We start from the raw sequence: 15,526 nt of genomic DNA on the forward strand, positions 1-15,526 counted from the left end.
TGAGAAAAAGACTTCAGCCCAGCCGTGGCCACCTGTGCTGGTATTTAATGGGCTTTGCCCTTTGGAGTATCTTCTTCTGTCCTCTGCTTTAGCTCCTTTTCTGTAACCGGCAGGGTTTTTCTTGCCTCTGCTCACACACCTGTGCAGCCGCCGTGGAAAGAGATTATCGGGAAAAGGAAGCCCTTTGACGTAGCAGTTACTCGGGGAAGAGCCATCTCTTCTATTCTGCTCTGTCCCCCGGGGGGACCCGGGCAGTAAGGAGTGGTGGTCATTGCCTGGAGGTCAGGGAAACCTGTTGGTGTTGGGCAAGGAACTGTAGGCTCTGAGTCTGGTTCTTCACCTGTCATGTAGGGGGTGTCTTGCTAGGTGTGGATGTTGTGAAGAGTGTGGTGGCGGCCGCCGCCGTGCCTTCCCCCTGCCAGGGCCCCCTTGGGCCATCTCAGCCGGGCCAGTGGCTTTCCCCTGCTCCATCACCCAGGGGAAAGCAGAAATGAAACCGGGTGGGCCCCAAACGGAACTGTGCGGCTGTTTCATAATATGCCTGCTCGGGACCCTCCGGGGGACGCTTGTGCAATATCAGGGTTTTCTTTAACTCTGCCTAAGGGCAGGGGGGTGGTTGCCAGAAGCCCAGGGGACTTTCCTCTTCCACGTTTTGGGTCACGGCACACTTGGCAGTCTCCCACGGGGCCCACTGTCCTCAGGGTCCCAGGCCTGTCTCCTGAGCGGGGGTCAGCTTATTGGTAGAAGTAGTGGGAGGAGCTCGGCCCCAGCAGTTATGGGGGGAACCCGAGGAACCTCGAATCTTTTCCTTGTGTTCGGAGCAGCAGGTTCCCCCCTGACTCCGATGGCCCAGCCAGGAGCTGGAGGGACAGCGCACGTGGCCTGGCTCCACCCAAGCTGGGTCTCGGAGGTCTCTTCACCTCTGGGATCTCCGTTTCCTCCTCTGGGGATGGGCATAGCCTCGGGACTGCTGCGCAAATGAAGTGAGAAGCGGAATCCTTAGTGCCGAGCACCATGGCTGGCGCACAGTGGGGTTTGGTGCTGTTTGTTTGGGCTTCTCTGTCGACAGAGACACGTGGTTTTTTGGAGATTGACAGGCATTCTTTCCAGGAGAGGTTTGGGGGGCTCTGCCCTTCACCTCGGGAGGGTGGGGAGGATAACTGTTGCCCTTGGAGTCATGGGTTTTGGGAATGAATTTTGCTGAACCCCTCCCCACTCCCCAATATCCCTATTAATAAAAAGATGTTTTCCCAGGGGGGCCCAGTGCTGGAGGGGGTTCTTGGTGGCCAGGCTGCGGAGAGGCCTGGGGCTTAAAGGTCCTTGGCCACCTCAGAGGGTCGCCTCGTTGACCAGCAGACCTGCTCCACCCCTATGGGAGCCTTTCCAAGGGGCGAGTGTGGCCGAGGTTCAACAGGTGCAGGGACTGGACCGACTTCCAGGCCAGGGGTCTCCCTGCGTGAGGCCACACCCCTTCCTGGTGAGCTCAGTCACGACAGCCGCAGCGGGGACAGCTGCCGTCTTTGCCGTGTCAGCTTCATGGGTGCACCCCCTGAACTGTCACAGGGCCGGGCGCAGAAGGGCCCGTGCTGGGTTCAATGCGCTGCTATCGCCGTCTTGTAATTCGTAGTAACTTTTGAACGAGGGCCACATTTCCATGTTGCTCTGAGCTTGGGAAGTTACGTAGCCACGTCTGCTCGTGCGTTACCTTGGTGACCTGAGCGGTGGAGATTGTTGCCCCACTTGACAGCTGAGGTGTGGGCAGGTGAAATGATCCCCCTGGATGGCTTCCCAGCTGGTGCTCGGGGAGCCGGGGCTGAGGTCCCTGGTGGTGCTGGTCGGGCGGGGATGCCAGAGGGACGGACGGGCTGCAATGGCTGGCTCACCTGAGAGGGATGCTGGCTGCTGGGCAGGGTGGGTGGTCAGAGGACCCAGCCTGTGGCCCTCCCCAGGGCCTCCTGTCACCTGGAGGTGGAGGGCGAGGCCCTGCCTTCTCTGCCTCTCTCAGCCCCGGTCTCCTTTTGGCCGCAGAGCTCTGGGTCTTTGGCACGGTGATGTCTGTGTAACAGCCTGCGTGCTTCTTGGTGTTGACCTTGCTCTGTCCCCCTCCACCAGCTGTTGACCTCGGGCCAGAGGCAGCTGCTCCTCTGTGAGACGCTGACGGAGACGGTGTACGGTGACCGCGGGCAGCTGATCAAGTCCAAGGAGCGCAGGGTCTTCCTGCTCAACGACATGCTGGTCTGCGCCAACATCAACTTCAAGTAAGCGGCTGGGGGACCTTGGGGACCTGTTCCTGTCCTCGGCTGGCCCCTCTGTGACAGGGTCTCTCCGCCGGCCCCTCTGTGTCAGGGTCCCTTGGCTGACCCCTCTGTGACAGGGTCCCTTGGCCGGCCCCTCTGTGACAGGGTCCCTCGGCCGGCCCCTCTGATAGGGTCCCTCGGCAGGCCCCTCTGTGACAGGGTCCCGGGGAGCTCAGCTTAGGTCTCTGATACCCCGGCTTCCTCTCCCATCCCTCCTGACCTGCTCTGTTCCTGGTCCTGGAGCCAGGAAGCACCTGGAGAGGTCACGGGGGACCCCGGCCTTTGGGAGACAGCTGTCCATTGCACAGTGTGGTCGGTTCTGGTCACTGAACAGCCTCCTGAAGTTACTATGAATTACAAGACGGCAATAGCAGTGCATTGAGTTTTGACCACTTTGAAATTCACGAGATTCTTCCTGTGTCCAGCTGCTCTACTTCCCATGGCTCTTCCTCCCACTGGACCTCAGTGTTTCTCACACGAGCCTGGGCCTGTCCCCCCACTGCCCAGAGCATCTTCTTCCGCAGGAGCCTGGGGTGCTGCTCCGGGGTCAGAGGTTGTAGAAATGCCCAGGACCGGCTGCCAGGCTGTGCCCGGAGGGGTTGGAGCCCTGGATAGGGTGAGGGTGATTCTTTAGACTAGAATCTGCAGACTTATGGCCCATGGGTTGCATTAGGCCTTCAGGAATCTTTTGTTTGGTTCACATAAGCCATTCACCCAAAGATGGAGACAATTGTTTTTCTTGAAAATGTGAAGATCCCACATTGCCCAGGGCACACGGGCCGGGTGCTGGTCACGTGTCTCCTCTACTTCTGTTCACTGTCCCATCAGCTGGTTCGCTCACCTGTGTCCCTTGCTTGGCCTTGTAGGCGGTAGGGATGATGACCCTTAACCAAAGGAACTGCAGCTGGACCTCCCCAGCTGGCTCCTCTCCGCTTGTGGAGGAAAATCTCTGCTCCCAGTGTTTAACGCACTTTAAAAACATCCCAGACACAGCAGTGTGGCCACAATAGCTAAGACCCCCGAGGGAAAGCAGCCACCGTAGTGGAATCCCGGCCTGACTCTCCCACCCCTGCCTGGAACCCCCATAGGGTCAGCATGCCCACGGAGCCCGGCTTGATGTCACACCCAGGGTCGGCGGTGCACCTGCCCGTGACCATAGCCAGGGTCATGGAGCAGAGTTGGGGATTGTCCATGGTTGCAGATTCCATGCCTAGAAGGGGAGCCAGCAGGGTTGTTTGGGGACTTGGGCACTATTAACCCATCAGATGCTTATTGAGCCCTTACTTTGTGCCAGTCCACAGGTAGGAAACTCGGGCAAGGAGGCCTGTGTCCCAGAGCAGAGCGGCAGTCAGCTTATGGCTGGGCTGACTCCCTCCCGCACGCCCGCTCTCCCACACTCTAATTTTTAAGTCCCATTGATGTCCTAGGTACCATTCTGACCAACACCCTCTCTGCCCACCTGGCATGATGCGAAAATGAGATGGGGATGCTAGTGGCCCACTTTGGGGGGGATCAGTCTGGGTGATTTGGGGTGAGTCCTGAGACCTGTCTGAGCATCAGTGTCCTCGTCCAGAATAATAAAGGCTTCCTACAGGGCTGTTGTAGGAGACTGGAGGCCAGTGCCTGGCCCCGGAAGCAGGCCCCTCATGGGGTCCCCTTTGCCCACACCTGGCCAGCCCTCAGCAGTCATTCCCTGTAGAAATCACTCGGTAACAGTAACCATCTTTCCCTCCTTGTTTCTTTCCTCAGGCCTGCCAACCACAGGTAGGGGTTTGGGGGCTTTGGGGACACATGATTCTGGATCTGGGGCTGGGGGTTGGGCGCCTGGTGCTTTTGCCTCAGCGACGGCTCCCTGCCCTGCCCGGCTTGGTTTTGGCCTGGAGTGTTGTGCTGGGCGGTGAGGTGCCTGGCTGAGCTGATGTGCTGAGAAGGGGCATCTGGGCTAGCCCGGGGCTGGGGTGCTGCTGGCTCTCCAGGCCTCCATCTCTGTCCCTGCAGGGGCCAGCTGGAGATCAGCAGCCTGGTGCCCCTGGGGCCCAAGTACGTGGTGAAGTGGAACACGGCGCTGCCCCAGGTGCAGGTGGTGGAGGTGGGCCAGGAGGGCGGCTCCTACGACAAGGACAACGTGCTCATCCAGCACGCCGGTGCCAAGAAGTCCTCTGCCTCGGGCCAGGCTCAGAGTGAGTACCGCCCGCTGCTGCCCTGGGAGCCCCTGCGCAGGCTCCAGGGCCCATCCGGGGGCCCCCAGGCCACTGGGCCACTGGGCCCAGAGCTCTCGCTGGTTTACAGCCCCACAAACCCACATCCACACCCCAACCTCTGTGAGTACACGCACATCCCACAGCCACACCTACACACACTGGACAGGCGCTCCCGGCCCTGCCCACTCCAGCCCCACGTGCCCTCGCACACACGTGTGCACACACGTGCCTGCACAGGCAATGACTTTGAGTCAGGAAGCGTGACTTCCAGTCCCGCCTGGGCATTGCCTGCCTCCCTGAGTGATGTGGGCAGGTGTCACTGCCTCTCTGTGCCTCAGTTTGCCCCTCCGGACAGCCAGGGTCTCAGGTGACACTAATCCTGCCCCTACACCCTCAGGGACCAGGTCAGGGCTGCCTGGCCCTGCCGGGTCCTCCTTCCCCTGTCCTGACCATCCGCAGGCTTGTTTCTGTCTACTTGCCTTTACTCATCGAGCTCAGGTAGCCCTTCCTCAGGAAGCCTCTTTAAATTCCTTGGGACTGGACCAGGTTCCGCCCCCTGACCCCCACCCTCCCCATGCTCTCAAGGCCGGTGCATTGGCTGCCCGGAGCTGGTTCCAGGGGGTGTTAACGGCCGTTTGCTGAATGAATGAAGGGTGCTGAACCGCAGAGCCAGCAGAAAGGAGCACTGAGCCGGAAGCACCTCCCATGGGCTGGGAGAGCGCTTGGCTGCACTCCCTTCCACCACCGGCCGGGCTCGGCTCAGGCTCTGGGCTCTGTCCATCGCCTGACCCTGGGGGTTGCCTCATGGGGCTGTTGCCGATTCTGGAAACAGGGCGATTGCATCATTTACTCTCGCCCTTGGAGGGCTGGCCGGACAGCTGCGCCCATGTCCAGATGCTGCGTTTCTTCTCCCTGGTCTGGGAGGCGGGCAGGGCTGCCTCTGCCGCAGCCCCTGGGAGGGGCTCCGGAGCCACCTGCAGCCCCAGATCTCCTCCCCCTCCCACCCCTCCGACTCTGCCCTCACTCTGGGACTTCCTTCAACCACTGTGCCGTCTGTGCTTCGTTCCTGAGATGACAGTCATATGCTGCCAGACCCCCTTTAAGGGGAAAAAGAAATTCTCGTTGAACCCCAGTTGGCCGTGAATGATTTTTTATTATGTTGTTATTCAAATGTGTGCAAATCTAAGGCTAGGTATAATTGACGCCTTATGCTCAGACCCCTTGAACAACCATAAAACCAAAACAAAAATCACAAATGAGATAAAAATGAAGCTACAAAACCATAAAATTCAAATGAACAGCATTAATGTCATGGGATGGGTGATGTTGTTTTGCTGGCACCAAATTGCTCACAATATGGATGTGGCCTCCTACCGGGCGGGTTCCTCGGAGCTCTTGGCACCCACGACACAGGGTGCCTTACGGTGACCCGCATTCCCACCCGCGTTCCTGTCGGGGTCCCTGCAGAGCCCATCTCGCCCTTTGTTTGGTATGAGCCATCACTTCCCTCCCCTGGCCGCCTCCCTGCTCCATGGTGACCATTCAGTTCGCCCTGCTCAGTACCGAGGTCCATGGGAGCCCGGACTCCATGCAGCAGAACGTGGCTTTGAAGTCATCATCTCCAGGTGACTCAGGATGTGCATCTGAAGTTTAGATAATCATCTAAATGACAGCCCCAAATAACTCCCCTCCTGGGATCCCATGGATCTCAGCTTGAGAAACCACGGCCTAGAGAATACAGCCCAAATTCCCTAGCAGGGCATTGAAGGACTTCCCCACCCTGTCCCTGCGGGTCCCTCTTGCTCCGTCTCTTGCTGTCCATCTCCCAAGCCCCCGCGCTCCATTTGTGTCATCAGTAAAGATCTGGGCATCCTTCCCCCACCCCCCCCATCACTGTCTCATCGCTCTGATACCATTCTCCTTAGTACCTCCCATCATCTGTGGTTGCAATCGACTGCTTCCCCATTTTCCCCTTTCCCCAGGTCATGCACTCCATAAGAGTGGGGTCCCTGTCTTGTTCACACCTGTCCCTCTAACACAGCAGTTCTCAACCTGTGGGTCGCAACCCCTTTGGCGGTCGAACGACACTTTCACAGGGGTCTCTCAAGACCATCCTGTATACCAGATATTTACATTACGATTCATAACAGTGGCAACATTACAGTTATGAAGTAGCAACGAAAATAATTTTATGGTTGGGTCACAACATGAGGAGCTGTATTTAAAGGGCCAGAAGGTTGAGAACCACTGCTCTAATACCTGGAATAGAACCTGGCACATAGTAGGTCCTCAGCATGCTTTTGAACAACTTGCTGTTCACAGGCCTCCTCAAGCCACAGTGCCTTTGCACATGATGTTCTACTTCTTGGCAGTGCCCGCCACTCTCCTGGCCCCATGAGGGCTCCTTTCTCTTCAGGCATAATTGGTTCTGTCTTCTGGTTGCCTGTGACCCTTTGTAGAGATTGAGTGGGCCCCGCTTCACAGGTGCTGGACTTTGCCTGTGTTGGACCTGTGCTCCCCAGTAGACAAGAGCCTGGTAATGTTTCTTTGTCTCTCTGCTGCCATATCCCCAGGGCGACAGCTCTTCTTTTCCGCAGTGAGTGGACACTTGGGTTCTCATTGGCGTCTTGCGACTCCTGAGCTGACTCGGTCTCTCTCTGCCCAGGTAAGGTGTACTTCGGTCCCCCGCGACTCTTCCAGGAGCTGCAGGACCTGCAGAAGGACCTGGCTGTCGTGGAGCAGATCACCCTCCTCATCAGCACGCTGCACGGCACCTACCAGGTACGCAGCGCTGGCCTGGCCTGCGGGGCTCCGGCTCCTCCCTCTGGGCAGCCCCAGACTCAGCAGGCGGAGTGGGGGCTCTCCTCCTGGTCCAGTCCCCTGACGAGGCTGTGGCTCTGAGTTCCCCCACCAGCAGGAGTGGCTACGCCCCCTGTCGCTACCTAGCAGTCTGGTGTGTGGCCTCTGGTTCAAGTTGAAGCTCTGGTTCAGGTTGAGGGGGGCCTGGCTGCCTGGTATTTTTTGTTGTTGTTTTCTGCACGGTGGCCAGTCAGTCTTGTCGCCCCTTCCTGGCGTTGCCCTAGGCTGGAAAGGAAGCTGCTAAGAGGGTGTGTCCCTCTCAAAACAGGGGTGTCAGGTGGGGTCTGAACCAAGGGCCGGGCAGCCTGCCCGCAGCCCAGAGCCCAGGGGAGCCGGCCTCCTGCTTGTCTTCTCTCCCCTGGGGCGTCCCAGGGGCTGAGGATCTGGTGTGGCTTTGGGGGAGCTAGTGGGCTGTGTGGGGACTTCATTGGCCTCCTCCGCCCTAGAACCTGAACATGACCGTGGCTCAAGACTGGTGCCTGGCCCTGCAGAGGCTGATGCGGGTGAAGGAGGAAGAGATCCAATCGGCCAACAAGTGCCGCCTCCGGCTCCTGCTTCCCGGGAAACCTGACAAGTGAGAGGCGGAGGGGCCGGCGGTGACGTGGGGTATTCGGAGGGGGCCCCTGGAACTGGTCCGTTTGCTAGTATTATTGTGATGGGAGGGGGTGTGCATGCACCGTGGCCATGCCCAACCCCGAGGGGCCCCTGATGCTCCAAGGTGGGATGCCAGTGTGGTGACAACTGACCTCCGGCTGCCTCTGGCCTGGCCATAACCCCATTCATTCACGTGTCCATTTGGCAAACAGTTACCAGGCAACTGCCCTTTGCCAAGTGCTGTTGCCCTGAGGATACGGCACCAGAAACACAGAGAGAAACATTGCTGAGGCTCCTGGAGCAGGTGTCTGATAAGGCCCGTGGAAAGCTGACCAGGTGGAGCCTGGGCAGGGCCTCTTGCCTCTTAGCCGACAGTCGGCCAGGCACCTGGGCTGGGCTGCAGTGTGGCCTGGCCGCTCTGGGGGAGGGGCCTTCCTCCTGGGGCCATGGTGGGTGGAGGGACCCCTCCCCTAGGGGACCGAGGCTCTGCTGGGCAGGCCACTGGCCTCCCTGGCCACCCTTGGCTGCTCTGAACAGACCTTTCTCCCAGGCATGGGGTGAGGGAAGACCTGGGTGCTGGCCCCGGGGGAGCCAGGCCCTTGCTCTGAGCACTCACACTCCTCGCCCTTCTCACCGAAGGTCCGGCCGTCCCATCAGCTTCATGGTGGTCTTCATCACCCCCAACCCCCTGAGCAAGATCTCCTGGGTCAACAGGTTGCACCTGGCCAAGATTGGACTCCGTGAGTAAGCCCCAAAGAGAGCACCTTAGGGGGCAGGGGTGGGAGAGGGGAGGTTTGGGAGTGTATGTATGTGTGCGTGGGGGGCGCCCAGGCTCATGGGGGAAGGAGGCTCCTGAGCTGGGGGGGAGGTGGGGCAGCTGGAGCAAGGGTTCTGAGTCTTGAGCCTGCTCAGTGACCTTGGACAAGTCACTTTCTCTCCAAGCCTCAGTTTCCCCACCTATAAAACAGTGGGAATCGACAGATGGTAAATTAGTGATTGTCAGGGACCTGGGAGGAGGGGGATTGGAGAGGGACTGCTAAGGGTTTTTTGTTTTGGTGGGAGTGATAAAAATACTCTCAATTTTGGGGTAATGGTTGCCCAACTCTTAATATACTAGAAACCAGTGAAGTGTACACTTTCAAAGGGTGGGTTTTATGGTAGCCGAATTATATCTTAACAAAGCTGTTATCCAAAATCGACGCAGGTTAGACTGAACGGGTTTTCTGCCACGAGCCTCTTTATGATTTGTTTCTCCTGTGCACCCGATAACATACAGATAACGGTGGACACCTGCATTCACAGAGCACTTCCTGTGAGCAAGCGTTTTCCTAAGCATTTTACTCACCGCCTTCATTTCACATTCACAGTCACCCTAAGCGGCAGGCCTGTTTGAGCCCCTTTTCACAGGCGAGGGCTTGGAGGCCCCACGCTGTGCTGTGACTTGCCTAGGCTCATACAGCAGGAGGGGCGGGCCCTCGGCAGCCGCTCCTGTCCATCCCGCTTCCTCCGTTTGGCGAGTTTCTGTCTGCCAAACCACACTCATTAAGTTATAATTACTTTATTTGTGTTTTTTGTAAATTGACAAAAGGCCCGGGTCCTTGCCGATCAGAGCTATTATTCCTCGTGATGTACTGGAATTCTCATTTGCTGGTTCCAGCCAATAGCGGTGATTGCTTTTTTTGGTTTCTGCTGTGATCTTTTCTAGATAAGTATATATTTCCCAATAGGTTCTGCAACATTTCCGGAAAGGGGTCAGGACTTTCGTCAATGGCTTTCATCAATGAGACAACGATCTATGGCGTCTCTACAGTAATTTTAGGCAGAGGGGAAAAGAGCAGTGATAGAAACAGAAAGATCCCTACCCTCAAGGAACTCACGATTGATGAGGGGCAGGCAGACTTTACACGGGGAGCAAACCGTCAGGGAGGGGGTGTGCTGTGAGGGTACAGAGCTGGGTGACCTGACTGGCACCAAGCCTGGGGGTTGGGAGTGCTGTCACGGAGGACATCTGAGCAGGTGACATCTGAAGCCATGCAGAGCTTCAGGAAAAATGGTCCAGGCTTGAGAACAGCAAGTGCAAAGGTCCTGGGGTAGCCAGAGCTGGGGGATAGGGCAGGTGGAGGCGGGGGCAGGTTTTCCAGAAAGCCAGGGTAAGGTGTATGGAACTTGACGGGGAGTATTTGTTCTAGCACCGAGGGCCGGACAGTGGCATGGCCCGGGTTCCATTTACGCGAATCATTCTGGCACTGTGCAGAGGGCACCTGGAGGTCAGGAGGGCATGGGAGGAGGCTGTGGCTTTGGAGGAGGAGCCAGGATCAGAGGCATCTGCTCACCAGTCCCTTCTAGAACCTGGTGCTGATAGTGCACAGGCCTCTGTTGGATGTGTCTTTGTGACCAGGAGGGTGGAGGAAGGATTGTAAGCAGAGGCTGTTCCTGGCCCTGGCGGAGGACTGTGGGAATGCTGGCCCAAGGAAAGGCTAAGCTGGCCCCGCCCCTGCCCGCTCAGGCCACACCCCCGCTGGTGCTGCAGTTGCCTCTTGGGCAGATGCCTCCGCCCGCCCTGTTCCTGCACCTGCTCCAAAGCAGGTGAATCTGTTGGAACCCAGATGCTTTGTGGGGTGGGGCTTGGCGTTGGCGGGGAGGAGCTGACTGACGAGCCTCGCAGTCCTCGCTGCCTGCGAAGCAGCTCAGCCGCCCTGTCTGCGCAGTTTCTCTGCAGCAAAAAGTTTTAATGGAATGAGAGTCATTTCAAATCTTATTTGAGTGCCTGGGTTCCCCTGGGGCTTGAATAATTTGTGCATTTTATTTTGCCAGTTTGTTTTTTTTATCTGCAGTGCCTGGTGGGGAGGGGAAAATAACATGAGCCCATTAAAATATGTTTAAAAAATTTATTCACAAAGGATGTTATTCTTTTAATCCCCCCCCCCCCACCCCCACCCGTATCTTCCTCTCACCCTGACTGCACGGGGGCATATCTCACAGGGCATATCTCATGGGGCATATGTCACAGGCTTGGCCCGGGGCCCCTCCCTCGCTGCCTCTGCCTCGGTTGGTATTCCAGCCCTCAGCCCTCCCAGGAACACCACTGCTCCCCCTTGTGGTGGGTCCATTGTGGAGGTCTGAGCACAACCCAGGTATGTGCCAGGAGTGCTGTAACCCTCGTGTCCTTTAACCCTCAACCTGAGGTGGGGACCTGGCCGAGCCCTCACTGGAAGTGGGTCTGCCCTCCAGGACGGGGCCGAGGTGGCCGTGGGCATGACTTGGGTGTTACCCAGCTGGGTGACCATGGCTGCTCGCCTGGATCCCAGGGGAGGGGTGTTTGGAGAGGACGCGTGGTGATGTCCTGCCAGCCCCACGTCTGTGCCGGGAGCTGTGAGAGGGAGGGAGGGAAGGCAGTCGGCAGTGACAGAAGGCACCGTGCTGGGTCTGAGTGAGCAGAGTTTGCCAGGCAGGGCGGTGGTGCTGTGGGGGAGCCCCGTGGGCCGGGCCCTTAAGCGCAGTGCTAGGCAATACTGTCCACCCCAAGGACGATGGCCAGAATGGGCACTCTTTCCTGAGTGCCTGGGGTACGCCAGGCGTTATATCCATTCCTCCCAGTGCTCACAGCAGCTGCAGAAGGTTGGAATGATTCCCCCATTTTCCAGATGAGGCCACAGCCTCTGAGGGCTAAGTGTCGGCTCAGCGTGGCGCTGAGTGAGGCTGAGTTGGGATCTGCCAGGAGAGCCGGACTCCCGCAGCCTGTGGGGCTGTTCTGCAGGCTCGGAGGTCGGGGGTGGCCGGGACACGGCCCTAGCCCTGAGCTGCTCCTGCTGCCCCACGGGCGCTCTTCGGTGCTGTGGGCGCTGCAGAGCTGGGCACCAAACAAGTCCCTACTTAACGTCACTTGGAAATCGCAGCTTTGACATCGGTGCCAGTCCTTCATGTCACTTATCCCAGGTGGGCCTTCCATTTTCAGCAGCACCAGCTTCTAATTCGGTCTCAGCCGCGCTGGTTTTGTGACAGGGACAATGGCAGCGGCAGATGGGAAGCAGCCACTCCATTTTCCTTTAACGCTCCCAGGCGCAGGCCGGGACGGCACCATCTGGAAGGAGAAGGTCAGATCATTAAGAAATATGTACACTAACCAATCGCCACGACTTGATGGGCTGTGCCAGGGGGAGGGGAGGGGAGGGGAGCTCAGGGGGATGCATGATTGGGGCGAGTTATGTCCACAGGACTGAGCTCTGGGAAGCCTCCTGCCAGGAGTGGGGTTTGGGGGTGCTGCTGGGCTCCCGTCTGGCCAAGGGGAGGGTCTGAGTGACTGTAAGCTCCTTGAGAGCAGGGGCACGCTCAGATCTCGCCGTCTTCATTCCCGACAAGAAAGTGGGTGCTGCCCCCAGTGGGTGGGCTGTCTCGGCGAACACCCCGCGTGGCGGGCGCTGTGTGAAGGGGCCCCTGGCTTAGTCCCGGGCTCTGGGCCCTGCCTTTGTCTTCCCGGCCTCTGTTGCTCAGGGTAGAATGGGGATGGAAACACTGCCCCCCCTGGCGGCCAGGAGGATGAAAGGAGACAGTGTGAAGTGTGGTGCACGCAGTCCTGCTATGCTGATGCCTGCCTTGTTCCGTAGTTGTCTCTTCCTTGGTGGCCTCGCCTCCTCAGTGAAGGAACCAGGTTTGATGGGGCTTTGTCTCCGGGGCCCAGTGGGGCAGAGGGCCGTGTAGGGAGTGAGCTCACCGCCCATCGACTCTGCTGCTTGAGAGAGTGGGTGCGCCGGGAGGGAGAGCGGGTGGGGCAGGCGCTGGTCGTGCCTGACATTTGCAAGCGTCTCTGACGTCTCCGGGAACATCCGCACCTGCCACCACGTCCAGCTCTCTCGCTGTGACCGACACTCAGGCGCCGCCTTCCTCTGGGGCAGTGGCATTTTCTCAAAAGCCACTTCGTGAGGCACGATTGACACACAACAGGCGTGCATGTCGGATGCACACGACTTGAGGAGTTTGGAGGTTAGGATGTGCCCGTGAGCCCATCCCACAGTCTATGCCACATAACAAATCCATCCCCAAACCCCCTCCTGCCCGCTTAGCTGTTAGTCTTCGTGATAAGAACAATTCGTGTAAGATCCTCTGAGCAGATCTTTAAGCACATCATACGGAGTTGCTAGCTGTAGGCGCCATGCTGCACAGACGACCTGGGACTTAGCTTGTGTAACCCAGACGCCGTGCCCTTCATCGATGTCCTGTTTCCCCTCCCTGACGACACTTCTCCAGGGCTTGCTCTGTGCTGGGGGTGGGGTGGGGTGGGGGAGGGGGGAGGCTGTGCCACGCCAGTTCAGTCGATGACCTCTCCTCCCACCTCCGGAGCTCTCGGCTCCACTCAGCTCCATGTCACTGTGCTAAGTGTCCCCTCTCACTCAGGGTGTCCCAGCGCCTCTGGCTCCCTGGGGCTGAGCCTCCTCCTCATTGTCCGGCGTCACCATGTCAAGGGTCAGTAATGCTCATGGCTGTCAGTAGGAGCTAGATGCTAGAAGAATGCCTGGTTTAGTGCAAAGAACCTGGGCTTTGGGTCAGACAGTCCTTGGTCCCCATCTGGGCTCGGCCATGTAGGCCTGCCTGTGACCTGGTCAGCATAATCCCGAGTGTCTATCTCATCATCCATGAAGTGAAAATCATTATCTGACTGTGCTTGGTCCGTGTGAAAACAAGGCCAGGGGACACGCGCATAGCACACTCAGTATGTGCCTGATGCGTGGACACACAGTAGGGTGTCCTAGCTGTACCGTGCCCCTGCTGTCCAGGCCCCAGGAAGGCAGTCGTCATATGGAGGTCGCCATGTGGAGCGTAAGGGTGGGGTCCTTAGCAGGGAGGACTCTTTGGAAGAAGTGGAGGTTTGCTCACCCACTCACTTGCTCACTCCTTTCATTCATTCTTTCAACCCATGTTTGCTGAGCACTAATTGTGCAGGCAGTGTGCTGAGGGCCAGGGAGACAGTGACGAAGGAGATACCCTGGATCTGGCTGCCCTGAACTTACATTCTAGAGACACAGGGAGAAGGATTATAAACAAGAAAGTACACACGGTGATTTGAGATTGTGGTGAAGGCTACGTGAGAAGTCTGACAGGGTCTTTAGAGTCAGGGGCTTTCCCCCTGAGAGAAGGAAGCCACGGTAGCCAGGGTGGTCATGGAGGACTTCTTGGAGGCGGCAGCATGTGAGGGAGCCCTGACCCATGTGAAGGAACCACTGCTACAGTGGATGATCCTGAGCGCAGAGGTCTCCAAATGTGAGTCGAGGGTCTGGGCTTGGGCCTGGGTGTCTGTACTTGTAACAGGTCCCCGGGGCTTCTATGCCCAGCTTGACTCGGGGACCTGGAGGTTTCAGGGTGGCTTCAAAGGCAGGCAGACAGAGTAAGAGTCTTCCCCAGCACCATCGTCATCACCGTCAGCTGTAAACGCAGCTGAATTTACATCGTCATCACAATCGGAAATCACCTTGTCTGCTTGCTGGTCTCGGACCCTCTCCCCTCTCTGAAGCTAAGGGCAAGGCAGCTGGGCCTGGACTGAGTCCAGCATCTTAGTGCTTCCTGAACCCCTTTCCATGTTTTATTTCACTGGATGCTGACAACAGCCGCAGGATGAAGGCATTTTCATCGTCCCTGTTGTATCGGTGGAGAAATCGAGGCTCGGAGTTGGGGTGATTTGCACAAGGTTGCTAAGCAAGAGGCCGGTCGAGTGGGGGACTCAAACCTTAGGTGTCTGGGCTCCTGGCTGGGGACCCACAGCCATGACCACAGAGTGGGGCAGATTTCATCTCAGATGGGCAGGAGTGGGCCTGGGGGTCAGGGGGGTGAGTGAATGGTGGGGTCTGTCTAGGCCGCCGTGCAGGCCGGGCCTCTGGGGCCTGTGGGGGCTCCCTGGGCTCCAGGACTGCTCCCAGCCTGCTTGGTCCTCGCACTCCGACCTGCTTCACCCCCTCCTTCCTTTTGCTGTAGGAGAGGAGAACCAGCCAGGCTGGCGATGTCCGGACGAGGACAAGAAGAGCAAAGCCCCGTTCTGGTGCCCAACCCTGGCCTGCTGCATCCCCGCCTTCTCCTCGCGGGGCCTCAGCCTGCAGGTGAGAGGGCAGCTCTTGCTCACCTTCTCCTGGGAGAACCAGCGTTTCCAGGCTGTGCCCACAGTGGGAGAGGCCCCGGCTCCAGACCCAGCACCTCAGCTTTTTCCCCGATGGAGTTGGTTGAGCCTTTTTACTGCTCTGGGCGTCAGCTGTCCTACCCACAATGTGGGGGTAGATGCCCTCCGTGGGTCAAGTGAACGGAAAATTCCATTATTTTGAGCTAACAAATAGCAGTGATCTCATCCGTCGATGGCCTGACTCCAGCCCAGAATAGGCCGGAATATGCCCGAGCGGCTGTGCCAGGCTTTGTGGGTTGGACCCTTGTGGGCTGGAGCCAGGCAGGAGCCAGGCAGGAGCCAGGGCTTTGATGTGGGCGGGGCCTGAGGGGACGACAACACACCTTTCACAGCCATCATGCCTTCCATTCGTCAAGCACCTACTGTGCTCCCCCGTCACTGCTTGGCCGTCACTCTCTTGTTTTACTGTTTTT

The 15,526-nt window shown here is 58.2% G+C and overlaps 1 protein-coding gene across 5 annotated transcripts in view; it reads left to right on the forward strand.

The window, feature by feature from the left end:
* Nucleotides 1-15,526, forward strand: part of ARHGEF10L (Rho guanine nucleotide exchange factor 10 like) — a 147,821-nt gene that overhangs the window by 96,603 nt on the left and 35,692 nt on the right. For 4 of the 5 annotated variants that reach the window (XM_070404203.1, XM_070404202.1, XM_070404204.1 and 1 more), the window contains 7 exons: nt 2,113-2,258; nt 4,047-4,061; nt 4,296-4,477; nt 7,164-7,279; nt 7,804-7,931; nt 8,591-8,691; nt 14,915-15,036. In XM_070404203.1, coding sequence (XP_070260304.1) covers nt 2,113-2,258; nt 4,047-4,061; nt 4,296-4,477; nt 7,164-7,279; nt 7,804-7,931; nt 8,591-8,691; nt 14,915-15,036 — 810 coding nt within the window. The remainder of the gene's footprint in view (nt 1-2,112; nt 2,259-4,046; nt 4,062-4,295; nt 4,478-7,163; nt 7,280-7,803; nt 7,932-8,590; nt 8,692-14,914; nt 15,037-15,526) is intronic. The other variant, XM_070404205.1, reaches the window with a different exon arrangement.

This window comes from Myotis yumanensis, unplaced genomic scaffold (assembly GCF_028538775.1).
Source record: "Myotis yumanensis isolate MYYU_CA2020_CCGP unplaced genomic scaffold, mMyoYum1.0.hap1 SCAF_2, whole genome shotgun sequence".
Classification (NCBI taxonomy): domain Eukaryota; kingdom Metazoa; phylum Chordata; class Mammalia; order Chiroptera; family Vespertilionidae; genus Myotis; species Myotis yumanensis.